We start from the raw sequence: 27,364 nt of genomic DNA, 5'->3' as shown, positions 1-27,364 counted from the left end.
ATCTTGAAGAACAATAGTTACAAGAAGGTGAATTACTGTTTTTTCTTCGAGATGTGCAGGCCTTATCTGTATTTCACTACCTGCCCTCCTTCCCCACTGCTTCGCATATTGACTAGATTTGCGGTAGAGAAGGAACTGGAGAGGTGATCAGTCTGCCCCATCCCACCCCTTGTACCCTCCATATGGAGCATGAGGAGAGCAGGGATGCAGGTGCAGACCAACTACTTTTAAGAATTCTCCAGTCTTAGGTCAGTGGAGCGCAGGAATACTCAGTGGAATACAGATAGGGACCGGACATCTTGAAGTACTCCAGTTACAACAGGGCAAGTCACTTCCCTTTTCCATTATAACCCTAATTTTGACTCTATTCCTGAGGGAGTTGGGACTCTTCATATGTACTCTTAATCAAGAGGAAAGATTTGGGGGCAAAAATTTGAAATCAATCTGACAAGCAAATTTTGAATCATGACCCCCTGAAAAATGGAAATGATTTGGGGCGGGGGTGGGGGAAGGAAATGACTCTAGGTCTTATATCAGTCTGTCATTCTGAGGCTGTGTAGTCCAAGGAAAAGTATAGCAGGTATATTCCATAATAAAATGTTTTTGTTAAAGACTGTTGGTGAGACCCAAAAAAGATATGTGATGTTTACAATATATCACTGGTCAAAGGAGAGCCAGAGGATTGATGATTTACAGGATCCAGTCACAGCTTTTGCAAGTTGTTTCTTGACTAATTTGAAATCAAGAAGGGACTAGCTGGATAGTTCGAGGGGCTGGAGGTGGTGGAAGTTTTTTCACAACTAGCCTGTTGAGGTAAGGTCCCAAGTCCTCAAAGGCATTAGGTGTTTTATTTCTTTTGGGAATGGGAGTTAGGTATCTAAATAACTTTGAGGATCTAGGCCAAGATGTCTTGCTCACTAGCCATCACTCCTCAAAGGGCCTGAAAACTTTCCGCAGTAGGGGAATTCTGTCCTGTCTCATGTTGAGAGCACCAGACTCAGCTGAATGAAATGGTTGAGGTGGATGTACTTTTAAAGGGGGAATTTTACCACCTTTTGATAATTAGTTGGCCCTAATTAGGGTATTTTTAAGTATTGGCTACTTTGGAGCAAGGCTGTCCAACTGGATGGAACAGTGATCTGCCCCACTATGTTCAGTGTTGTGTAAATTGTTGAAATTAAAGTTCATGTCTTAAACCTTTTAAAAGTTATTTTACCAGGTGTAGTAGTATATATTTTAAGTATATTTTAAGCCTTTAACATTATTTTATTAGATATTCTATGTATGTACAGGTTCAGCTGCAGCTATTATTTGATCAATATCCTATGTCCTAAACAATCTTTTCTGCCCTGAATACAGTTCTTCCTAAATATTTATTTATGCTTTATAATATCCTCTCCTGTATAATCTAGGCTCCCACTATTTGTAGATGGGATAAAAAACATCAGTTGAGAAGCAAAGTAACTAAATTAAAGTTACATCTAATTATTATTTATTTAACAGGGAGAATTCAAAGGAAGGAACAGAGCTTATGTCCTGGGATTCTGAGGTGAGATTCCATATACAGTATACTGATGCTCAGTTGTCTTAACTATAAGATTATTACAACTAAAAAGGGAGTCACCAATCTTGTCCTATTGTTTTATGATTAAGTGAACAACATAGTTTTTTCCTTAACTATTGAAGTGTGTTTGCATGAGAGAGAGAGACAGAGCACAAGAGCAAGCTGAAATAGTCAAAATAGAGCTGCAAAAGTGTTGAGTATAGTTCCTGGGTTCCTCACTAGAAAGGAATGGGTGCAGTCTGCTGATTAGCTAGAGGTATAAGAAAGTATCTCTTTTTGTGTGATTTAAATACTTTTGCAAAAATAAAATATGAAGTATCTAAAAACTGTCAAAATGTGATGAAACAAATAGCTTGCAATCTAACAGGCTCTTATGTTCTCAGTGCCTCAAATTTGTACTTTCGAGTAGAACAGTGATCGAGTAGAACTCCTAGTAGGAGATGTTAAAATGCTATGTTAAAGTAAACAAACAAAACCTCTGTATCAAAACTGTCAAAAGTAGGCAATGGTTTATTACTTTAGGAGAAACATTACATAGCTAATAAAACTTTCAATTGTTTAAATTTCTGCACAGATTGTAACGTTCACTTGCAAATACACACTCCGTGATTCATAATGTATGTGGCCATTTTGCCACAGTGAGCATATCATTAATTGCATTTAACACAGTGCAGTTTAAAAATACCAAAAACAGATTATTGATCTTTATCAAAACATTGACACAATTACAATAATTGATTTAGGGTTTTGTATAGTCAGTGTCATCTACCAAAAATTAGATTTAAAGTATGGGATTTTGATGGACAGAAACATTGAGAGGACAGATATTCTGTTCATCAGTTTAGAGAGCTGAGTTTTGCATCTCAAGCTAATCCCCAAATCTCTTTATTTTAAATGTCTTTCAATTTCAGCACTTTCTTCATGTGTTAAATTTTAAAAAAATAAAGCATGACACCATTTTTTGTAGTGGGAAACCATTCAGTCCTTCATATATTATATACAAGCAATTTTCCCCTTGGCAGATCAACATTAAAGAACCCTCAGTGATCATCCTTAGTTATTCTGTCATTCTCCCAGTGGCAGCTGGGCTAGCGGTGGGGTCTGTCAGTAATACTTGCTGCAGAAGTAGTAAGGCTGGAGCAGGTAACCACTTGGGTTATTCTGGGGGAATGTAGCCAGACTATTTTATGAATATGCTTGTCAGGGTTCCCTTCCCACTCTGAACTCTGGGGTACAGATGTGGGGACCTGCATGAAAGACCCCCTAAGCTTATTTCTACCAGCTTAGGTTAAAACTTCCCCAAGATACAAATCCTTTCTTTGTCCTTGGACAGTATTGCTGCCACCACCAAGTGATTTAGACAAACATCCAGGGAAAAGGACCACTTGGAGTTCCTATTTCCCTAAAATATCCCCCCAAACCCCTTCACCCCCTTTCCTGGGGAGGTTTTAGAATAATATACCAACCAATAGGTTAACCAAGTGAGCACAGACCAGACCCTTGGGTTTTTAGGACACTAAAAACCAATCAGGTTCTTAAAAGAAGAACTTTATTATAAAGAAAAAAGTAAAAGAAGCACCTCTGTAAAATCAGGATGGAAGGTAATTTTACAGGGTAATAAAAAGATTTAAACCACAGAGGATTCCCCTCTCTCAACTTCAAAGTAACAAAAAACAGGCATAAACCTCCCTCTTAGCATAGGGAAAATTCACAAGCTATAGCAAAAGATAATTAAGCTCATTTTCTTGCTATTACTTACCATTTTTGTAATCTTTTAGATGCTTATTTCAGGTAGGGTTTTAGGAGATGTTTTTTTCCTGCCCTGGTCCCTCTCTGTCCTGGAGAGAACAACAAAGAGAACACAAACAAAAACCTCCCCCCACAGATTTGAAAGGATCTTCTTCCCTTATTGGTCTTTTTGGTCAGGTGCCAGCTAGGTTATTTGAGCTTCTTAACCCCTTACAGGTAAAGGAGGGATTTTATGCTACCCTTAGCTGTATGGTTATGACAGTGCTTTGCAAGATAAGTTTTAATTTCATCATCTAGATGTACTTTTACATTTAGTCCTACCGTTTATTTTCTACATGTCCCCATAATAAGATGCATAAACGGTGCCAAACATTGTATGATCTGCAGTACTGCATATAGACTGTAATGGGATATCAGCATCAAATAAATTGGCCTGATGGCAGAAAGTATGCCATGCAGCATATCTTCAGAAAAGTAAAACATGTTTCATAATAGCTTAAATGAAATCCGAAGTGGCAGGACAAATTTCTAGTTACAGAAAATGAAATCAGAACTAGAATTTAACAAATAATGAACACTCCATATATATTGCATTGTGACTAGGTAGCAATGAAGAGAAAGTTCTAAAACTGTTTTTGTTAAAGCCAACAAAATTTTAAAACCTGGTTAATGAACACATTTTTCAGCAAGAGAGCTTACCTCAGGAGGAAGTGGTTCTCAATGTTATCAGATCATTTTATTTGCAAATTGAATTCCTACTGACTATGAAATGCAAATATTAGAATGGGGTGGTGGGCTGGTAGGGTAAGTGCTGACTGTGATACTCCTTTATGTGTGGGCTCTCATATGAGACAAGGGTGGTGGATGGAGGAATTAAGGTGTGGTGCTTAGACCCGTGGGTGGAGGAAGCTTCTCCTGAGATGACTCTGAGGTGACCCTACTTTCTCCTATTTCTAGGTTAATTTTTTAAAAGTTGGGGCATTGCTTTTCCTGTACCTGTTGGTGGCTGACTTATTCCTGGCTGTGCCTGGTAAAAGGAAATTGGTTTAGAAGCAGGCTTGTGCAACTCTATCCGACCGATAAATGTGTTACCTAGATTCTTTGTCCTCACAGTATTCTGATCAATATACAGGGTGTGGTCAGATTTCAATCATATGAGAAACCAAGCTACTGAACGTTTCATTGCTTTAAAAAAAAAAAAAAAACCTAATACTAAAAATAAGGGTTTGGAGCATGTCCACTTTAGCTTAACAGCTTTTTAGAAACCAGGAGACGATTCTTATTTTAATGTGAGCAAGTTAATATTGTCATCTGACCTCCCAGGCTCACAGCCCACTTCCCTCACCTCCACAGGCAGACTCTGTCATTGCCCAACTCTGGCCAGCAGAGCACACAGTGCTGCTGCTCTCCCATCGCTACCCTCCACCAGCTCCCTGCCATCTGGCTGTGAATGGACATGGGAGCAGCTTCTGGCTTCTCCAAGTTGCTTTTTGGATGCGCGGACATTCTCACGGAGCAGCGAAGGTTGGGGACACAGAGGGGACACCCAAGCCCAGTAGAGCAGGGACAGAGGGAGACAGGCACAGACCTGGGGAGGGTGGGAAGTAAATGGAAGGACCACTTGGAGAGAGTAGGAAGGAGCCAGGAGAGAATAGGCTCCCAGGGTGGGGTGGGAATCCTGCAGATTAAGGGAACAGAGGGGGATTCTGGAGGGAAGACAGGGACTGCTGGAGTTGAGCTAGGAGGATGGGGGTTCAGGGTGGGGCGTGGTAGGGCTACAAAAGAAAAATTAACTCTGAAGATAAAGGAACAAGCAGAAAGAAAACACGGAAGAGAGAAAAGAGAAAAATCCAAGAGCTCAGTTTCTCTTTAAATTCATTTATGGAAATGTTTCAGAGTAACAGCCGTGTTAGTCTGTATTCGCAAAAAGAAAAGGAGTACTTGTGGCACCTTAGAGACTGACCAATTTATTTGAGCATAAGCTTTCATGAGCTACAGCTCACTTCATCGGATGCTCAAATAAATTGGTCAGTCTCTAAGGTGCCACAAGTACTCATTTATGGAAATGAAGATGCCAAAGTATTCCAGAAATTACATGGACAGATTGCTTCTGTAGGATGAGATGGGGGCATTGGCAGACCAAGTTGTGAATAGGGGTGAACAGAACAACCCCACAGTTCACTGTATGGAAAGGAAATACACTGCTCTTGGTTGCTGCTTATTTTTACTCTGCTGATTGTGGGCATTCTGGATATTTGTATGTAACCTTTGTGTACTACTGGAGAGTTTAGTTGTTTTTGCTGGGGTTAGTGTGCGCACTTATTGCTTGTCCAAAAAAATGGTCAGCTGTTCGACTTAGTCCAGAATTCCAAGTAAGTACCAGGTGGGGCGTTCACTATTTTGGGCATAAACGTTTTGCTATAAATTGTTTTGAAATGCAGGATCCATGTTGTTACTCCTAATAGAAGTGCTATTCATTAAACATCTTTATCTTTCAAGAAACAAAAATAGGGAAGATTAAGCTTTTTTTAAAAAAACACAAAAAGGAGTTGTGAACAGTTTGACTAGCAAGGGAACATGGATAATGTGCAATCCAGGCATGTCAAAAAGTTCTTGGTGATATACAGTATTTATGCTTTCTGCTAATTCAAGAATTGCAGATGGTATTCTTAACAAACTGTCAGTGAGTATCACACAACAAATATGGTGATGTTTTTCTAAGCAAATTTGATATGACACTATCCAAAGTAGCACACTGTGTAAAGTGAGCTCTGCTGTAAAGCTGTACTCTGTCCTGTGTCATAACACTAAAGTGATGCATGTGTTATTGGCCACATATATGCTGCTTATATGCCTGTTAATATGATGTTTGCTCATGCAAGAAAGGAAACTTATAAATATGCAGATAGGGTTGCTTTAAAAATGTCAGACTTTTGTATTGCACTTTATTGATTAACTGATGTAAATTTAAAAGCTACAGGCATGTAAAAAATAAGTGATTTATGTTTATATCATAGGTTTTATAGGCGGTTAACTATATTCAGAGAACTTTAATATTACATGATAAATGAAATGTCGAATACTATAATCAAAGGTGGAAAGAGTCACAGTAGAAAAGACAAAAGTCCATATTCCCGTTTCCCATGCTCATGGTATTTGAACAATGGCTTGAGTACTTCCTACACCTTTTACTGTTAACAATATTGGCATATGGCCAATACACAACCAAGTTTTATGTCTGAATAGAAGATGCTCCTCAAAAGTAAGACAATAGCTAGTAACTCTGGTTCAGTAAAAAGCATATACAAACATGGTATTTTGCCACCAAAACTATGAAATTTTGTTTAAATGAATTTTTGTTTTACAAATTTTAAATGATGTAAATAAGGGAAAAACTAGAAGCTTGGTGGCATGATAATTTTTCTTGGCTGTGTACTGTAATTTAAAATGGGCTTCATAATATAAAGTTAAATCTGGAAAATGATTATCCCAGTATTGCATCTAAACATTTGTGATCTTTTTTAATAAACTCCACAGCTAAAGAATTAACTAAAAAGTTAAATAAGTGAAAAATGCCTTTTTTGGCAAAAGAACATAACTTTATTTTTAATATGTACTTCCTTTTATCTACTGTTGTTTCCTGTACATGGAGAAAATACATATTAGTTGTTTTAAAATTCATGTTTTAATAAAAATAGTTCTGTAAAAATATAACAACTTTGGGTGAATTATATGTATTTAAAATAGATAGTGCTTAGTCATCAGTGGGGCTCTCAATCAGTTAACTCACACGATTAACTCAAAAAAATTAATCACTATTAAAAAAATTAATTGCGATTAATTGTACTGTTAAGCAATAGACTACCAATTGAAATTTATTAAATATTTTTGGATGCTTTTTTACATTTTCAAATTAATTCAATTACAACACAGAATACAAAGTCTACAGTGCTCACTTTATATTATTTTTTATTACAAATATTTGCACTCTAAAAATGATAAACAAAAGAAATAGTATTTTTCAATTCACCTCACACAAGTACTGGAGTGCAGTCTCTTTATCATGAAAGTGAAAGTTAGAAATGTAGGGTTTTTTGTTACATAACTGCACTCAAAACCAAACCAATGTAAAACTTTAGCGCCTACAGGTCCACTCAACCCTACTTCTTGTTCAGCCAAACGCTAAGAGAAACCAGTTTGTTTACATGTACAGGAGATAATGCTGCCCACTTCTTAATTACAGTATCACCTGACCATGAGAACAGGTTTTCGTATGGCACTGTTGTAGCTGGTGTCGCAAGATATTTACATGCCAGATGTGCAAAAGATTCATATGCTTCTTGATGCTCTTGATGTATTGCAGTTTTAAGAACACTGGATAGAGATTCTGTAGGTGTTTGTCTGAGGTATCGAAGCAAATGCACTTTAACTTAGAGCTTGGCTGTAGACAATGGATCATGTGATGCGGTCTGGATGAAAGCTGAAGACATGTAGATAAGTATAGCAGTCAGTAGGTTTCCGGTATGGTGTGGTGTTTATGTGACCATCGCTTATTAGCACTGTAGTGTCTAGAAAGTGGACCTCTTGTGTGGACTGGTCCAGATTGAAGTTGATGGTAGGGTGGAAATCATTGAAATCCTGGTGGAATTCCTCCTTCCCATGAGTCCAGATGATGAAGATGTCATCAATGTAGTGCAAGCAGAGTAGTGGTGTAAGGGGACGAGAGCTGAGGAAGCACTGTTCTAAGTCAGCCATAAAAGTGTTGGCATACTGAGGGGCCATACAGGTACCCATAGCAGTCCTGCTGACTTGAAGGTATAAATTGTCCCCAAATCTGAAATAGTTGTGGGTGAGGGCAAAGTCACAAAGTTCAGCCACCAGGTTTGCTGTGATGGTATCGAGGATGCTATTCCTGATGGTTTGTAGTCCGTCTTTGTGTGGAATGTTGGTGTAGAGGGCTTCTACATCCATAGTGGCTAGGATGATGTTAATTGATTTATCTCGTTAGACTGACCTCACACTTGGTAAAGCAACCCCCATCCTTTCATGTATTTATACCTGCTCCTGTATTTTTACTCCATCCATCTGATGAAGTGGGTTCTAACTCACGAAAGTTTATGCCCAAATAAATTTGTTAGTCTCCAAGGTGCCACAAGGACTCATTATTTTTGCTGATACAGACTAACCTAGCTACCACTCTAAAACCTGTACGTGATAAAGAGATTTCACTACAATTCCTATATTAGGTGAATTGAAAAATACTATTTCTTTTGTTTTTTACAGTGCAAATATAAAAATAAATATAAAGTGAGCACTGTACACTTTGTATTCTGTTGTAATTGAAATCTATATACTTGAAAACGTAGAAAACATCCAAAAATATTTAAATAAATGGTATTCTATTGCTTAACTGCGCGATTAATCGTGATTAATTTTTTTAATCGCTTGACAGCCCTAGTTATCAGTTATGCCTCAGTTATTGGACAGTCTCATTAATTATTCATTTTTAAAATAAAAATACATATAAAACTATAGTAACATAATGAGGAGTGTTAATAAAAACAAAGGAATTCAGAGAATGATACATTTTTATCCATAGCTCTCTCTATCTCTTGTGGATTCTGTACTATAAGTAAGTGTGGCTGCATATTTGCAGAGACTTCTGCAAATAAAGAATAAATAAAGATTAAGGAAAGTTTCTTTCTTTAACTTTGAATTTTTTATTACTATCAATTAGTTTGATGGGAGTTTCTTTAACCTCTGAATTATTTTTACATTTCTGCTGTTTGTATCACTGTGGGGAAGAGCATTCAATGGATTGGCTTTTGTAAACCTGAAAGACTTTTAAAAGTTATTGCTATAAACATGTCAACAGCTCATATTCAATAGAGAATTTTAGTAATTTTGCATGGTTTTTTTTTAAGGTGCTTCCTCTCTACATGAAGTATTCAACAGAGGAGTGTTGCAAAAGTCTGGATGTACTATGGAGCCTCCAAAATCATTTTTACTGTAAGTTTTGAATATTTTCTGTTCACTCTCTTGCACTATTTGCTGGGGTGTCTACAAGTATTTGGTCTATTTATGCTAATTTGACAATCTTTTGAGAATTGTTTTGTTCAGTAGTTTTTAAAGGTTCCCTTACTGTAGCATCTGGGCACAGTTTATATAGATAAAAACAATACCATACAATAGCTTCTCGAAAATGAGGAAAATCTACTTTGAATATATAACAGTGAACCCAGTAGCAGCAGTAGTCTATGAGGAGATTTCAAGGACAGCATTAATGGAACGCTTTGCTTCTCTGTGGTCACTTTTGGCCTCAGGCATGTATCTTGTAGGACTGAATTTCAGGGATGAAGTTCTGCTACTAGGAATGCCCTGTACCTGCAGACTTTACCCTAGAGACTTGATAGCCAAAGCTTTCCTTCCAAATGCTTTTATCATTGTTAGGCACTGTGGGAAGAAAGAATGCTGATGACCACCAGCAGTCAGGAAGGCAAATTTCTTTCTGTATAGCAATGCATGGTTGGATACATACATAATCACTGTGTCAAGCTTCAGCTATTGGGTAATGCTGGAGGCAGGGTAGCAGAGCAGACAAACTTATTCCTAGAGCTTTTAAAATTATTTTAGCATAAAATAAACTGGCAGTAAATCATGGTTTTAAGAGTTTTTTATCCATAGACCACTGACACCACTTAATCAGAAATGTTTGTCCAAATAATAAACTATATAATCTTATAGTATTTGTACTCTTGTTCTATTGTTATGGGTCAGAGTAAAAAAGGAAGACTTGTTGTTACTCTGTTGTCACTCTGCCTCTAATTAGCTTACATCTCAGTCATATCTCCTGTATCCTATTCCAAGAAAAGTGCTTTTGGGCATGTGTGTGCATGTGCAATATTTAGCTGTTGTATGGTGCTTTTCATCTGTAGAGCTTAAAGTGCTTTGCAAAGAAAGGAACTCTATCTCCATTGTATAGATGTTGTAACTGGAGCAAGGTCATGCAGCAGGTCAGTGGCAGAACTGGAGATATTTGGCTCCAAGCAGTTAGAAGATTTGCTGCGACACTAAGCAGAGCTTACAAGTTTCTTGAATCAGACTTTGTCTCTTTGTGTTGTAATCTCTTGAAAATAAAATGTATTCATATATATTTTTCAGGGCTTAATGTATGTGTAAAGCTTCTATAATGCAGATAATTGGGAGTACTGTGATATACCCCTAGGGATGATACTCCCTAAACAACATCACATGGAAAGGAGTTTGAGGAAAAACATTGGTTTTGCAGGATAAAAACCTCGTTCTCTATGTGTCATACAATTTACTAGAGGTATAGATGAAGAGAAATGTTGTTTATCCACATCCAGCGTGGTTGGGTGGAAAAAAATCACCCATTGCAGTATGACCTTTGGAGAGAAATAACTTATGTTTTTTTAGTTTGTTTTTGCCGCTTTTCCCCCCCCAAAATATCTTTAAAGACTGAAAAATTGGTGGGAGCTGCTTCTTTGTTGTGTTTCACATTCTTAGGCAGTTCAATCAATACATAGCATCCCATTATGAGCTACAAGGTAGCAGCAGTGTTTAAATGTGCAAGTAAATGGTTGCAACTTGTCAACAAAGACAACTCTGGTCCCCACACAAATAACATTAATGGTGGTTAGATTTCACATGCCCCAGATATGTTCTATGTTGTTGCTGATGTGGCAGGGGCTGGAGATCCACATCAGTGATCAGCCCTTCTACTAGATCCTGTACTAAGACGATTCCTGCCCCACTGCTATCCTCTCGACAAAATCCTCAGCATCCCCTTGTCTCAACTGTCATATCCTCCCTTTCCAACTCCCATCCAGTGTTAGGGGATTAATGATAATCCCCTTTTGAGAGGGCTTTTGGAGTCAGCAAAAGGAGCCTACTGATCGTAAATAGGAGGCACAGGACCTTAAGGTGGGTGGTTCTGAGCAGCCAGGATTTACTGCTTTTGTGGATGAATTGCATGTGATTACACTATTCTGGGCAAACACAGACACCTGTGATAGGATCATTTGAATTACTTTCATGAGAGTAGTTCTTTTGGGGGAAATGTGGCCCTTAATTATTACAACTGCAAGTCAATAAATCCTACATGCTTTAAAATGTAGAATACACCTTTCTCTTTAGATATAGCTAGCTATACATAAATAGAGATGTACAGCTGTACATACAGTGCTCTCTCATTATAGACATAGATCTGTGTATATATAACTATAGATGCAAATACATACCTATATAGACATAGCAATCTTTTGTATCTAGAGATACACTGTGGATGTCTACAGTGCTAGATATAGATAGAGATCTCTGGCTGTAGCTGGCTATCTAAAGATATAGCTTGCTGAAGCAAGGGCCAGTAATCTTTGTCTATGCCTATAGAGAGCTACAGCTAAGAGATGTTAGATATTTGTACATAGCTATAACCATAATGATGTAGCTACATCATTATGGTTATAGCTATGTACAGAGATTTAGCTACAGATCCAGCAGTCAAATGATAACTCAGTCACAAGGCATACTTTGTACAAAATTTATCATAGCGCTATAAACACATTGTGACAGTTTGTACCCTTATTTTCACCTTTTTTTATGTGATTCCTTCCCCCCAAAAGAATTCTTCCTTTATGTGTGCGCTGCCTGTTGAATTGCTTCCAGGGTAGTTGAGCCAGAGAGAGACAAGACTAAGATGATGCCTGCAAAGATAGTTAGCCATTTTAAAAATGGCATTTTTTCCCTCGAGTCAAAGCTCCCCAGAGGTGGTGTTTTGTTTTTTTAAAGAAGGCGGCATTTTATTCAGTCCTTCATTTTACTAACCCTATGGTACTGGCTGTTTTGCGCCAACAGAGTTATGCCATGGCCATTAGGCAGACTACATTTTTGACAAACAATTTCCCACCTTTTCATGTGAATATCTTCTAGCATCACCACTTACTCTGGCAGGGAAGGAGCCCTGTGAATGTCATATTTGCATAATAACTAAATGAGAATTATTTTAAAATGGTGTAAATGTCAGTGTTGTTTAATAATGTGCAGTCAGCCATAAGAAATTGGGGCTTTAAGCTAACTAAAGAATGTCTAACATATGCATTAGATGTCACCTTATTCCTGTTTTAATTTTCAGGAGTTTGAGACCAGGGTCTGATCCTACTCCCCGTTAAGTGACAAAATGCCCATTGGATTCAGAAGGGCAGAAACAAGCCCCTAAATAGGAAAATTGTTTTAGAATGAAGGAAATATTCGAGTTCTGGCAAATTAAAGTGTCAGTGAGTCTGAAGTTGCGATATCATAGGTAATGTCAATGGGCAGTGGCAGTTTGTCTGAGTAAGGATGGATTAGTCCCTACTAAGCATTGAAGGCAACTTCAAAACTTACCATTCAAATGTTCGAGAAATTTTTGACCCCCCCATGACTGACTCTGGGGTGGAGAACGGACAGTAACAGTTTTTCTCAAAATTAAAAATATTGATAATTTCTTTGCTTTCTCGGGTGGTGCAAAGGGCCATAAACTGGCAGCAGTGTGGAGGACTATAGAGCATAGCTTTATGCCTGGCTCTCTCCCCTGAGTGCCCTTCAGTGAACTCTGCCCCCCCCACTCCTGAGATCCTGCATAAAGGATTTGGGGTCTAGTAACAGTGTTAAATAAAAATGTAGCATCAAGTAGCCTAGCCATTTAGATAAATTAATGCATCTAAAGAATTAAAAGATAGGCCTTAGATGTTTTCTAAAGCAGATGGACACACGGCTGTAAGGTTTTGTTAGCAGAAAATTAAACTTTGCACGCTATATTTTATTAATAGACAAAGAATGTTTATTTCCTAGCTGTTTATTACCCATAGGTCACAAGTGCTCACACCAACATATATATTGTATCTGTATGGATATAAAATGGACTCCAAGTGCCTCTAATATAACTAAAATATAGAAAAGAAACCCTTTACAAAAGCCAGCACCTATTTAAGTATTGTAGAACCCTTAATTCCTCTCCTCCCAGTATCTTCTCTATATTTTTTTTCAAACCCCACCACATTGCTTCAACTTTCTATTTTATCACTTATACCAAAACCATTGGGACACATACTGTGGTCCTGAATCAAGTGGGAATTTTGCTCCATTAACAACAGAATATAGCCCAAGAACTATTTTCATTTTACTTTTCCCAATATAAAAAATGGATATGCCACATTCTTGAAATTTTAATTTACAAGTAAATTTCAAGAATCTTAAACTATGCCTACCTAGTACAGATAGTCACAGCTGGTTTTCAGTTTATAAAGGGTCAGTCAAAAACTTATTCATGTGATCTCTAATGCATTTTTTAAAACTTAGTTGTCTTAAGTTTAAAAGATTATTTTGCCAGTTTATAGATGTTTTTCATAAAATGTATCTGCTAAATTAGCACTGATCACTTAAGACCCAGCACTGAGGAGCTGGTCTTGCTCCCAAGTTAAAGCATTTTGGTTAGTTTATGTACAGAAATGCTGTAAATGTTTTCAGAGAGGTAACTTATGCCATTTTGAGATCAGAATTTGTGTGCTTTTTTTTTAAATATAAACTTCTCTGATTAAATTTCTATTAGTTCTAGTGGCTACACTTATCTTTTCTCATCTGTCCATACTGAGATCAAATGCTAAGTGCAGGATTAGAACTAATGTAAGATCTGTGAAGTAATAAATTAACACTTTAGCAGTAGAAACTGGTACCACTATTTTAAATACTTAAGTGTATCAAAATCATGAGCACCACCCTTTCAAGAAATGCTGATGTGCAGACATATATGTCAATCTTTACCAAGTAATTTGTAATTGATGTAATTTTGCCTCTACCGTTCACGATTATTATTCTTCACCAGGCATGCAGACTAAATAAGTGGGGTTTTTGGTCCTCTCCTTAGTAATGCAGCAAGGAATGGAAAATACCCCTTTACTCAATGTGGTCTGGAAGGACTGAACTTTATAAATGGTATGGCCTGTTGCTTTTCATATCTATAGAGAATGTAGCGTCTGGGATTTAACTGCATGTAATGCTAGTATAGTGGTGGTAATGGGCAGACTATGAAAAATGCGTGTTCTTCATCAGATAGAAGTTAATTTGCTTGCTTTGAGTAAGGCCAGCCATTGCTTTTCACAATCCATTATTTCCCCACTGCGTGTCTTTAACACATACACCTTTGACTGGGGTTCAGGGAAAGGCCTGGTTCTAAATATTAGACTAATGATGAAAAACAGCAGAAGGTTAAAGCCATGATACAGTCATTTGGTATGAGCTCCTTTAAGCAGCTGGGACTGTCACTGGATCTGTTCATTCCTAAAAGAAATAAGCAGTTAATTGAGTGGAAGTTATTCCTGACACAAAACAAACATCACATTAGATTTCACATATGTAACCATTTTGCTGTACATGTACGAGTGCTTACAAATAAGTCTATGTAAGAAACATGGTTGATTTTATATAACAGGTATCAGACATTCCATGGGACTCAGATATATACGTAAAGTGAATAGCCTTAGTTCCCATTCAGTGCCTAACGTTAAGCACCCAGGTTTAAATATTCTAGTACTCATGGTAACATGCTACTTATTTTTAAAAACTACAGTAATGAGCGCATAGGTGCGTCTGAAAATTTTACCTATGCACACCACCACATTTCAGTGACAAAAACTTGCTTAAATACTGATAATGTTTTGTGGTAATTGAAATACACTGCCTCATATGTTGTTACAGGTAAAGTTAAAAAAACAAAACACTTCTAGTATAAACCTATATTGTCATAGGTTTGTAACTTAAGTAAAATAATTTCTTTTCAACTGAAACCTGCTACAGTCGAACCTCAGAGTTATGAGCACCTTGGGAAGGGGGAGGTTTGTAATTCTGAACAAAATGTTATGGATATTCTATCAAAAGTTTACAATTGAACATTGGCTTAATACAGCTTTACTATACAGAAGAAAAATGCTCCTTTCCTTTTTTTTTTTTTTTTTTGAAGTAGTTTACATTTAACAGTACTATATTTATTGGTCTCTGCTGCTGCTTGATTGCATACTTCCAGTTCCAAATGAGGCATGTGGTTGACTGGTCAGGTCAGCTCATAACTCTGAGGTTCTACTGTATGAAGATCTTGGGTGAAAACCTGGTGCCGCTGACTTTAAGTCCTGCTCCCATTAAGGTGTGGGAGGGATTTTTCATTTTGGGAGCTGTCTGCAGGAGATAAAACCTCAAAATTTCTCTCAGCTTATAGTACTCACTCTCTCTCCTGTAGTGAAATAAACAAACAAGTTTAACTTTCAAACAGGCTCCAGCTGCCCCTTGTGACTCCTACACCTCTCTCTCCGTGTACTCAGAATTGAGTATGCTCCTATGGTGTCCCCTACAGGAGGAACAGCCTCCCCACTCTCTCCTTAAAACCCACCAATCTTTCCTACATGTCATATGTTTGTTTCTTCAGTGAAAGGAACTGGTTTGTCTGTGTGAAGTGCCAGCTAAGTTTACGAGGCTGGATGTATATTTATTTTCAGGGTTAAAGTACTGCTCCCCAGAAACCTTTGTCTGCAAACTACTTGTATTCAAAAGCAAGCCTCTATGCACTGCTCTGCTTATTGTAAAAGGGCCCTAAAACCAATGCTGATTCCAACTGGTGGAGGACTCCTCAGGCACTATGTATGGCTGGCTGCTGAGGATCCCCTCAGAAGCCCTGGAGACTACATGTAGTTGAAGGGGTGGGGGCTTTAGTTTACAGCAAGCAGAGATTCCAGGCAATGTTGTGGGGCAACCTTGAAATTGCTTGTAACTGTCTCAATTATACCACAGAGCCAAAGGAGCAGCCCAGGTTTCAGAGCAGATAAAGGTGATTTGAAGCCACCAGCATCCCTGGGCTTTGAATTTTGTATGAGAGCCTCTTATTCACCCACCCTACTAGTTTGTTGAGGGTGTGGTACATCCTATTAGAGATAACAAAAAATAGGGCACATTTTCAGTGCTGGGATTTAATAGCTGATTTGGCTTAATCTTCATTTACCACATACCAGTACTACTTATCGTGTAATATCAATAAAAACTGTAACCCTTTCAAAGGCTAAAGTAGGGTTGTAAGATATGAGGAAAAAAGTAGAGGCTATTCTACTTATTATTCTTCAACATGCATAGACCATTTTTAGTACTTGTCTATTATGAAACATTCTCTAGGCTGTTCTTACTGACCTATTGCTCATTTTGCTATTTTATTTACAGAAAAGAAGTCTCCAAAATAAGTTTTGTTGCCTTAATGCTTTTTACTAGCCCATTTTTGGCTTCTTTAGAGTACTGAATCTGCACATCAACAACAAATGATATATAACTAACATGGATAACTTACATGTTTCTACATTGCTTCAGTCTTCTCAATTACAATAGTCTCTGTTTGTCTAACTGGTGATGAAACCATGTAGTCATCAGACAGGAGACCAAGGATTGGATATTGGTTCATGTACCTGTATAAAAAGTTTTGCAAAACTGTAAGTGGAATACTGTTTAAAAAGCTCAGCAGAGATAAACATCTATGTCCAGAGCAGTATCTCATCTTGGAGACCAAATTCAACCTTTCCCCCACAATACTCACTTCTAGATTAGTTATTGCGCCCAGATTGGTTTAAAAAGAGTTAATATCTAAACCATAATTTTTGAAAGGCTTTAGTTAATTGGTTACCAACTGAAATTCTCTCTCCTCAAAGGCATCCACTTTAGAAGTGTGTGTTTCCACATGTATTACTTTTTCTTTTAAAGCCAAACACTCATTACTAACTATATGCCATGATTCTGTTCAACACCCATTAATTAGCATTAAGGGATGCTCAAAAGACACAGGCATACAGTTGCAGAGGACCAAAAAAAAAAAAATGGCGACAGTATGGACATGTGTGTTCTCAGCCCAGGACATGTCTACACTACAATCTTAAGTCGACCTATGTTAGCTCGACTTACAGCCACCACAGTAATTACTGCGATGGCTGCTGGACACACTACCGTCCTTCTGTCAGTGGTGTGCATCCTCACCAGGAGCGCTTCCACCAACTGAAGAGGGGCAGTGGGGCTAAGAGACAAGGATTTCAGCTCCACACATCTCTCTGCCAGGAGCAGGGGGAGGGCAGCCACCTGGGGCTTTCTGTCTCTGGCAGGGAGATCCAGCCCAGACTCCTGTCAGTTGCAGCTTTCTTGTGAATTTCATGGCTCCAAAGGAGCTGTGAAATTGACCAGACAGCCAACAGTCTTAACTACACCAGCCTAAGTGGAGGTGTAATAGGGCCCATACATTGGTGGGAGCAAGGCTGTAGTATAAACACTAACATAAGCGGCCTTATGTCAACCTAATTCTGTAGTGTACACCAAGCTTTAGTGTTGTTAACTCTGAAGAGCAAAATGGATTAAATAGTACATATTTTTTATCCCTAAAGCAAGCAAATCTAAATCAGCATTCACATACAGACAGAGATTGCCATATTTATTCTGATAAATACAAATGTTTTGAATAAAAAGTGCAGTAAGATAGATTTCCAACTAAGTCTTAGAACACTGGCATTTCTCAGACATATACAACTTTCTAAGGTTTAGTTTATCAAGTGAGATTCAGAGGAAGGAACACACATTTATCTTCACATTCTCCAAACACTTCATTAAAATGGTCAGTGGGACTATATAAAGCACATCCTCCCCAGACATTTTTCTTAAGCCCAGATATTAAATAAACATTTTATAAGAGAATCTTGTAACCTGACGTTTGCAGGCCACTACTGCTGTGAAAACCAGTATAAAATGAAAATTAAAAAACGAATTTTAAGAAAGAATTATATTGCTACATTACTTTTTTGTGATGATAGACTTTGTTACACCTGTGGATTGATTACATGATAATCTTTCTTGCTTCAACCTGAAGAGTTCCTAAGGAAACCAAAAATAACATTTAGTGAAGAGTTCAGAATTATCATTTTTAACTCTGAAGTCACAAGAAAATAATTAAGGTTAAACTCCTTTCAGAAGACACAATGGAATCAAATTTGGTTATTCCAATAGACTGGGTCAGAGGAAGGCCTACAGGCTCTACCTAACAGTCAAGGGTATTACTAGGGGTTGGGCAAAAATTACTCCTTTTTCAGGAGAGACAAAGGTTGAACAGGTTGCAGAACTCCCCTCTCTATGAAGCATGCTCATAAATTCCTCTGGCATCCACTTAGCATGGAGGAAAGGAAGGGGCAGCTGTTGATAAGTATTAAAGATTCTTACAAAGGAATTTTATAGTAATAGATGGAAGAAGTGTCCTGCAAACCAAAGACTTATAGTTTTACACGTAGCAGAGCAATTAAAGGAAACAGCACTACTGATCTGTTATCTTGGCAGATCTTCTCTACCCCACCTGCTCTATCTTCCACCTTAAATTCTAATGATTTACACCGTTAAAATTTGAATTTTCTTATAGTCCTCAACAGGGTAAGAGTAAATAATAGACTTCATAAAAGTGCAGCACAAATGAACACTGTTTTACCTCTTGCTGCTGTTTAATAAAAGTCTCCTTCTCTTCTAACATTGAAGTAAGTTCATGCAGCCTCATCTGGAAGTCACTGTTACTTCCATCTCTTCTTGAAATATCTTGCTGGAACTGGTTTATCTGGGACTTTAAAAAAACAAAACAGTTACGCACATGGTAAGGAATCTAAGGAAAATAATAGCTCTGAAGTCTACACATCTTAAATAAAGCTGACTTGCAATGAACAAACAATGGAGTTGTGCCCCTTTTTTTGCTGCCTTGTGTTTCAAAAAGATCTGAATTTTAATTTTTTTTTTTTGGTGGGGGAAGAAAAGAAAAGCAAAGAAAGAAAAGGAGGAAGTTCAAGTCTTTCTATGTTGTTTTTCCTGAAACATGCTACAGGCGATAGGAGAACCGGTAGAACTCGGATAATTAAAAACTTGATTGACAGGAGAAGCCAATTTTATTCATATGTTTAAAACTGTTGGTTTGTTTTTAGTTAACACCTATTTTTCACACACACCTGAACAGGAGAAAAGATGGCTTAGTTAAAAGTTAAATATAAATCTAAGACCCCCAACGGAGTCTTCTGTCAAAACTGTGGAACACTAAACTTGAATTACTGAATTACCATAATAGGTTAAAAAAAACAAAGAAAGCTTTTCAGGCCTTTTTAATACATAATGAACTAAAAAGGCAAAAAGTCCACCTTTTCCTCCTTTGCTGGTCACCTTTAAACTAGAATTAAGCTAATTTTATCCAGTTTGTGGATTTATTTTATTTAATGCACTACTTCTCCCATGTTTTGCTGCTGTTTGTTTTCTGTTACTTTATGATTATTTAAGATTTCTATTATGGTAGTGTCTAGAAGCCTAGATAACGATCATGACCATGAATATATGGAAAATCTAAGGAAATTATGGTCCTGTCTGTGTGACTAGTCCTGGACATGACTCTGAAAATGAAGGATTTTCATCAAATAATAGAAGGATAATTTTATTTGATTCTGCATCCTACTGGCATACACTTAAAAATCCAAATTTTATTTAAAAGTTTTATATCTGCTATTGGTACAAAACTCCAACTTTATTTCTTTCAGGACTCCAACTGAAAGAAATAAAAAGGGAAAAGATATTTGTATTTCCAGTTTGTCCACTTGGTACATTTGTCAGCACTTTAGATCTCATCTCCCTATGTTTGTGTGGATTCTCACACAGCAAGAAACCACATTAAAATAACCAGATTAATATAAAAAAAAATGGTCAGGGAGACTCAAGAATAGGTCAACTTCAATTAAATGATTTTAGCTCCTTTTTGGTGCAATGGCGTGGTTCCGAGTTAAAATAAAAGCACTAGTGAACTACTAAAGTAATAATGTTGTTTGGTATCAGTAAGTTTATGAAACTCAGCATGCTCTGGTAAATTCTTTTGGTTACCAATTATAGCACAAGTTAGAAAGATCTCTAAGCAGGCCAAATATAAATACAGTACCTTTGTGTGACAGAGGTTTTATAGGTACAATTTAAATCAGGATCTGTCTTATTCTATGAAAGCTGCCTTTCTGGTTAGTTTTTGCACGCTCGCAAAATACATGAATCTTTTGTTTATGCTCAACTCACAAGTCTCTAATGTGTAGTAAAACTGCCAACCCAGTTTTGGAGTCAGAAAAGATTCTGTAAAATCTGCTTCTGAAGGGTGAATTATTAGTTTTCAACCAAACACAACGTGAACAATAAAGCGAGGATTTCAATGGATACAAAACAGAGACCACTATCTCTAATTTCAAACCACAAAATAGCTCAAGTATGTATATTTGGTTGGTATAAGCTTCTTCCATTTTGTAATTTTGAAAATGGAACCTGCCACTTTCCTATATCCATACTTTGCTCAGAAATCTGTATATGTTTATGAATGTATATGTTATAAGATAACCAACATACCCTAAGATTGCGGATCTCTCTATCTTTATCCTCTCTCAAGTTGTTAATCATCTCCACGTAACGACTAGAGAGCTCATCTGTGCTGGTTTGTATCACTGGATTAGAACAGGTCTATGCAAAACAAAATTATAGCACTCTTAATTATTATGTATTTACATTAGATGAGAAAACAAGAAAATTATCTTTACATGTCACTTTCTCTCCACCGTATGAATTCTAAATCTAGTGAAGCTGGATTTAGGAGTGAAAAAATAGTGACAAGAAAATAAAAAAAACATTACCTTCATTCTCAGGTTCTGGATCTCCTGTTCCAAGGCACGCTTGCAGTATTCCACTTCTTTTAACCGACAGTCCTTCTCTCCCTCAGCATATCGGAGAGAGATGATCTGTTCCTCCAGTGAACGACATTTTGCAGCACTGTCTCTGAGTCCTTGCTATGAAAGCAGCAAACAAAAAATTCTTAGATATGGTCAGTGAGGTAGTCTCAAGGTTTGTCTTTGAGCAAAGCTCAGTTTTGGGTATACAGTTACTTATGGTGAGCCATTTTTTAACTTATTGTCCTACAAACTTTATTCATAGCTGATTCATATCAGCTGGAGAGCCAGATGTTGGGAGATGCTGCACATATTCAACTTCTGTTAAATCAATGGAAATTAAAGGCAGTCCGCACTTCCCTGCGCCAGGCCTTTAGTGTATATACTGTATCCAGTGTTGGTGTAAGCATGTGTGGAAAGAGGTTGGGCATTCTAGGAGGTAGGCCAAATTCACTCTAGAAGCTGTGAAACTTAGCACTGGATTTTTCAAGCAAGTAAGTTCTTCAGATCACTAGTTTTGGACAAAATTGCCTACCCCCAAAAGACTGCCCAATGTTTATTTGATATAGTGGGTTAAATTCTTAATAGGCTTTCACAGGTGGACAACAATTTCAATTGTACATGGAGCATTACTAAAAAAAATTTAAACAAATTACTAGCAGACTCAACTTACTGCTTCTGCTGGAGTGGCTATGAATTATGATATTTTTGGCAATTACCATATCCTACACAGAACACATTTCCAGATCTCATTCACTTGCAACTGATAAATACGATTTTTTTAAACACACACAAATGTATTTTTAAAAATTAATGTAGAAAAAATAAATTGGATCCATAAGGCTCCATTACATGGACAGAGCAGCATATGGAGCCTTAGTATAAATGAGAATTGGCCCCTTTATTTTTCTAGCCAGAACCCTATGTATTAGATCAGGGGTAGCCAGCCTGGGAAGGAGCCAGAATTTACCAATGTACATTGCCAAAGAGCCACAGTAATATGTCAGCAACTCCCACCGGCAACTCTGACGATCGGCACCTCCCACAATCAGCTGTTTCTCGTGTGCAGGAGGCTCTGGGGGGAGAGGGGAGAAGTGAGGGCATGGCAGGCTCGGGGGGAAGGGGCAGAGTCGGGGCAGGGCCTGGGGCAGAGCAGGGGGTTGAGCAATGAGCACCACCCAGCACATTGGAAAGTTAGCATCTGTAGCTCCAGCCCCGGAGTTGGCATCTATACAGGGAGCCACATATTAACCTCTGAAGAGCTGCATGCAGCTCCAGAGCCACAGATTGGCCACCCCTGTGTTAGATGTCTGAACATCTCCGGTAACAGTACTCGTATAAAGTGTTCAGAACAACACATTCACATGTTACAGAGAATGCTGATCTCTGGTCTCTCTCCTTTTTGTTGGAAGCTGTTCTACCAAGAATAGATTTGTGAAAGTTGTTCATAGAGCTCAGTATTTATTTTAAGTGTGAATTCTTGAGGGATAGTAAATTTGTTCATAATAAATATATGAATTTACCTGCTGTTGGCGATTATTCTCTCTCACGGATGCCAACAGTGCTTCATACTCCTTTACCTGAGATTCTTTAAAAGCCAGGTCTTTCTCTAGTAACATCTTGTCAGTTTCCAATTTCTATGAGACAAAAGTACTTGTTATGAATAGCTACTAAAATTTGTCAGTATAAATAAAAAAATGGATCCCCTTATTTTTAAAAGAAACAAATGAATTAAAATGACTAATTTATCACAAAGTCAAACTAAATGAAACAAGACCCCAAAGTGTGTACTTAATTCTAAATCAGTTTTGTTGGATATACTTTAAATTCTATCTGTGATTTGTTTGCTCTGTTACAATACTGCACACTTAGCCCAAAGTGTCCGTGGTTACATTATTTTCTATATAGATTCTTATATCATGATAGTAGTGCATTAAGCAACATGACTAACATATGTTACGTTTGTTCTCTCATCCTGGTCAAGTTAAGCACCATCAAGTGAGGGTAGACATAAATTCTCCACCGTATATATAGTTCTATTATTTTGCTGTCCTGTCTTCCTATGCTATGCACATCATCCTGGTATCAGAGTATCCTTCATCAAAACAGGCAATTACCTATACAGCTAATTATTAAGGGAAAATCATCATGCAACAGTAGTAACTGCAGTGGAGTTTGCTGCTGGGACAAGATACTAGTCTAGTCTAAATTTTTCTTTATGGACTAAAGCTGATTCTTGCAAATACTTGAAACAATGTAATGTAAAAACTCAGATCTGTGTTATGCAGGAGGTCAGACTAGATGATCATAATGGTCCCTTCAGGCCTCCAAATCAACCAACTGAAGAGATCAGACAATGGAAACTAAATTTTGCAATGACCTACCCCTAAGTCATCTTGTAGATGGCAGAGCTCCCCACGCAAACTGCCAAAAGTGGAAAGTACAAGTCGCAGTGATTTATCTGATGTCACTCTCATCTAGGAAAAAGAAAAGGATTGATTTCAGATTCTTTGTGGGATATAATCTTTGACAATAACTAAAAATAACCAAACAACAAGAATAGTAAAACTGATTGTCTTTAGTTTAACAGTATGGGATTTATTTGAAATCTGTTTAGAGACGTTAGATAATTTCAAACTTGGACATTACATTTACTCTGCAGCTAACTAATTTTAGAAACAGAATTGTAAGAGCTGCTCATGTCACTTGTACTTTGAAATCTGAATCCATGACTACAAGGATGAGACTTTTTCATTCACTAAAAACAACACTGTCAGTTACACAAAATTATTTAGATTATTGCCTCATAATATAGGACAAAATAAACATTCCAACTAAGAAAGAATAAGAGAAATAAAGAAGAGTTTCATATTTGCACACAGTGGGAAGGGAAAAAAAAATAATATTTCTGATTTTCAGCTATATTGTGAGTTTACAGCATTCAGAATTAGAGCAATTACAAAAAAAAACCAAAACCATTAGTCATCACTCCTGGGAAAGCACACACCAGTGAGTCAATGTCTTTGAGATCTGCCAAACTAAGCTTTCACCCCAAGGACAAAAACCATTAGATAAAAACACCAGCTCCTCCCTTTAGTGGAGAAAAGCAAAACAGATTTAAAAGGAGTCAGTAGTGCTTAGTAATGCTGTATTGGCTGTCTTCTTTTTCCATTGTTAATACACTGAAGTGGCGGAGTGCTGGGCCTGTTCATATTAAAACAATATGTTATTGTAGTATCTCATGGTGCAACAAGTCTGTTTTAAAGTTATGGTGAAGAGTCAAGTTGTTTTCCTTTAAAGGATACAAAAACAGCTCTAGCTACTGGTAGGATCAATGACTCTTGGGATTATCAGTGAAGGCTTGGTATTTATATAGTAAAGATTGTAATCTGATCTTTTTATGTCTGGATCAAAATGGATCATGTTTCCCTGTCTACTTAATTTTCTTATTAATACGCAGCACTTTTGAAAGCTTCTTTCACAGGATTCCCAACATCTCTTCTTAGTTCAAATTAACAGAAGTGTTTTGTAACACACAAGATTAACACTAACAATTTTAACTGAAAGAAATACCTTTGTGTAAAATAAAAATCAGGATCAGCTGTTATTTTGACTACAGGGGTATCAAAATAGTATTTTAAAGCAGCATCTACGAGCTCATGGTACTCCCTCATTATTCCACCTGCTGCCCCTGCAGCAGCTAGCACTAGAAGGGGGCTTCGAACATAACGTTTATACTACAATTCCTAAGCAATGCCAGATGAACTAAGGAGGAGATTCAGTTCTGACTGAGCACATTTCACAGCAGTGACCAGAAAAGCATACCACTAAAATGTATAAAGGATGGGAAAAAAAATACTGAGAATAGCAGCTTTCATTTGGAACCTTGTGTTCTTTTCTGATTACCGCATATCCAAAAACATCTGGCTAAAGGGATCCAAAGATGTGTGACAAAGATTACTAAGAAAGAACATGATTGAGGTATATAAAAAGCGAGGCACACTTTATATTAAGATTCACTTATAAAGTGTTAAGTTATTAATAGATGTCATAAGGAAGTTACAGACATGAGTTATATGTGTTACAGGTAGTTACATCAGATGATGTTATAGATGGTTACACAACATGGATTGTAAGCTATCAATAAGATCTGCTGAACTATAACTATTAACAATTCAATAAAATATCTACTAATCACTTCTTAATATAAAACTGTGACCAAATAAGGAAAGGTACAGACAAGGTAATCCAGATGCTCCTATTTAATCCATCCTCATAATGTGAGGAGACTTCCAATCAAACTGAAAGGCGAGAGATTTAAACCGGGTAAAAGGAAATGTGAATAGTGTAAAAAAAGTAATTAGTTTGTGGAAATGACTGCCACAAGACATCAAGGCCAAGCCCTTAGGAGGATTCAAAAAAGGATTAGATGTTTATAGGAATAACCTTCACAGTTACATTAGATAGAATAAAAATATGTAAGACATCAGTGCTTCCAGGTGTAAGACAATCATTAACTGCCTTAAATTAACAGTCTTTTTTGTAGATTTGCAAGTAATATTTTTCGTTTGCATACCTGCAGGAGATAGCGAATTTGCTGCTTTGTCAACTCTGACAGTCCTTTGGGAATCAAACCTTCAATATCTTCTACCTAATAATGAAGACAGAAAAACAAACCAATTTGTTGGCTTTGACATCTCGAATAAGAATTCTTCCTGTATATCACAATGTGATTCCTTCATTAAATTACTCTACTGCTGGGAAAACATGAGAAAGACAGAAAACTCTGAGAAATGGAATGCACACAGATCAGGGTATATCCAGAAAACTTCCAAAATGTATGTCTTACATTGTATATAAAGCTAATTTAGATGGAGACATTAGTTTGAAGCATATTTATTTTTTGCTGATGAATAAGCAAAAAGTCTGTCAATTTTAAATGTGTATATTTTAGAAATAATAAACAATTATGTTCCTATTCTGGAGAAATAAAAGTTACACTGAGTTGCAGCTACACTAGCCTGTGATGTGATCAAATCAAATCCTACATGCTAAGTATGGACAGACTTGGTCAGTAAGTCATTGGAGACTAGAATGACCTACATGCTGCAGGACATGCTATACATGATTTAGTAAATGGAACATTCCAACAGGATCACAGCAGTTAGAGATTGTAACTGACTAATCTGTTTGCATTTGTCAGTCTAAATTCCCTTTAAGTTTCATTTGGAGGCAATATCTTACTTCACTTCTTGTGGAGAAACAACTCTGTGCAGTGTTGTTAAAAACAGCTGCTGCATTTGTGGGAGAGTGAAAGTGCTATATGTTTAAGTATTTACAGTAGGAAGCTTTTTAAGTGACATACATCTTACCCAGGTTTTTACCTATCTTGTCAGTTTTACAGACAAACACACAGGAAAAAAGTTTTAATGTTTGCCCCTCATAAGCTACTATATAATGGTACTACAAATCATTTAAATGTACATGTTTAAAAACATCATATTTAAACCATATTGCTATAGATCTATTTAGGAATCCTACTGTTTCCTAGGTGTGCACAACTATCAAAAATTGTCCTCCTTATATTACAGATTGGGCTAGATCCTCAGCTGGGGTAAACTGGCATAATTTCATTGAGTTCAAAACTGAGAATCTGCCCCATTGTTATTACCAACAAGTAGTGACCATTTGGACTGGACTCCTCTGAGTGCTTACTTGACTTGTAGATTCATTGTCCTGTGTCCTGTAAAACACACACAAAAATGACAGATTAACAGCGTGCCTCTTGCTGATGTGAAAGAGTAATGAAAAAAAAACCTGCCCAATCATGAGAAGAAAAATGGGCAGGCTTCGGCTCTCCACCACATTTTTAATTTGGGGATCAGAACAAAGGAGGGTTAGCTTCAGCCCAACTGGCCTCTTATATTCCTCGAGGTGACAAGCAACATCAGAGAGCCATTACAATTGCTCTAAGCACTGCCAATGCCTTAACCAGTATCTTGATGAGTTAATTCCTCGGTATTATGAAAATCTTACTATTTTCTACAGACTGGACCAAATTCATTCCTGGAGAAACTTTACTGCCTGAACAGGAGGCAAATCTTTTCCTGGACTCTGTTGAACATCAGTGGTGGGGAGGAGAAGAATGAGGAATTTTAGAAAAACTTGTGATTTGTTTTGAAGATACAGGAACTCCTCACTTAAAGTTGTCCCGGTTAACGTTGTTACGCTGCTGATCAATTAGGGAACATGCTTGTTTAAAGTTGTGCAGTGCTCC

General features: G+C 37.2%; 1 protein-coding gene and 1 long non-coding RNA gene across 2 annotated transcripts in view; one reads left to right on the top strand and one right to left on the bottom strand.

Annotated features, from left to right (window-relative positions):
• LOC140917640 (uncharacterized) lies at positions 1-27,072 on the top strand. The gene is made up of 3 exons (XR_012160936.1): positions 1-1,549; positions 9,238-9,322; positions 25,670-27,072. It is a non-coding gene; the product is annotated as an uncharacterized lncRNA (long non-coding RNA).
• POF1B (POF1B actin binding protein) overlaps positions 11,805-27,364 on the bottom strand; it is a 47,149-nt gene continuing 31,589 nt past the window's right edge. The window contains exons 5-14 of the mRNA XM_073360894.1: positions 26,803-26,830; positions 25,664-25,738; positions 23,472-23,564; positions 22,611-22,724; positions 21,055-21,207; positions 20,774-20,884; positions 18,852-18,980; positions 18,174-18,250; positions 16,692-16,806; positions 11,805-14,647 (exon numbers count right to left, since the gene is read on the bottom strand). Of these exons, the coding sequence (XP_073216995.1) occupies positions 16,698-16,806; positions 18,174-18,250; positions 18,852-18,980; positions 20,774-20,884; positions 21,055-21,207; positions 22,611-22,724; positions 23,472-23,564; positions 25,664-25,738; positions 26,803-26,830 (889 nt within the window). The 3' untranslated portion in view covers positions 11,805-14,647; positions 16,692-16,697. The remainder of the gene's footprint in view (positions 14,648-16,691; positions 16,807-18,173; positions 18,251-18,851; positions 18,981-20,773; positions 20,885-21,054; positions 21,208-22,610; positions 22,725-23,471; positions 23,565-25,663; positions 25,739-26,802; positions 26,831-27,364) is intronic.

Source organism: Lepidochelys kempii, chromosome 9 (genome assembly GCF_965140265.1).
Source record: "Lepidochelys kempii isolate rLepKem1 chromosome 9, rLepKem1.hap2, whole genome shotgun sequence".
Lineage (NCBI taxonomy): Eukaryota > Metazoa > Chordata > Testudines > Cheloniidae > Lepidochelys > Lepidochelys kempii.
Note: the sequence above shows the minus strand (reverse complement) of the source record. Positions and strands in the feature narration are given on the sequence as shown.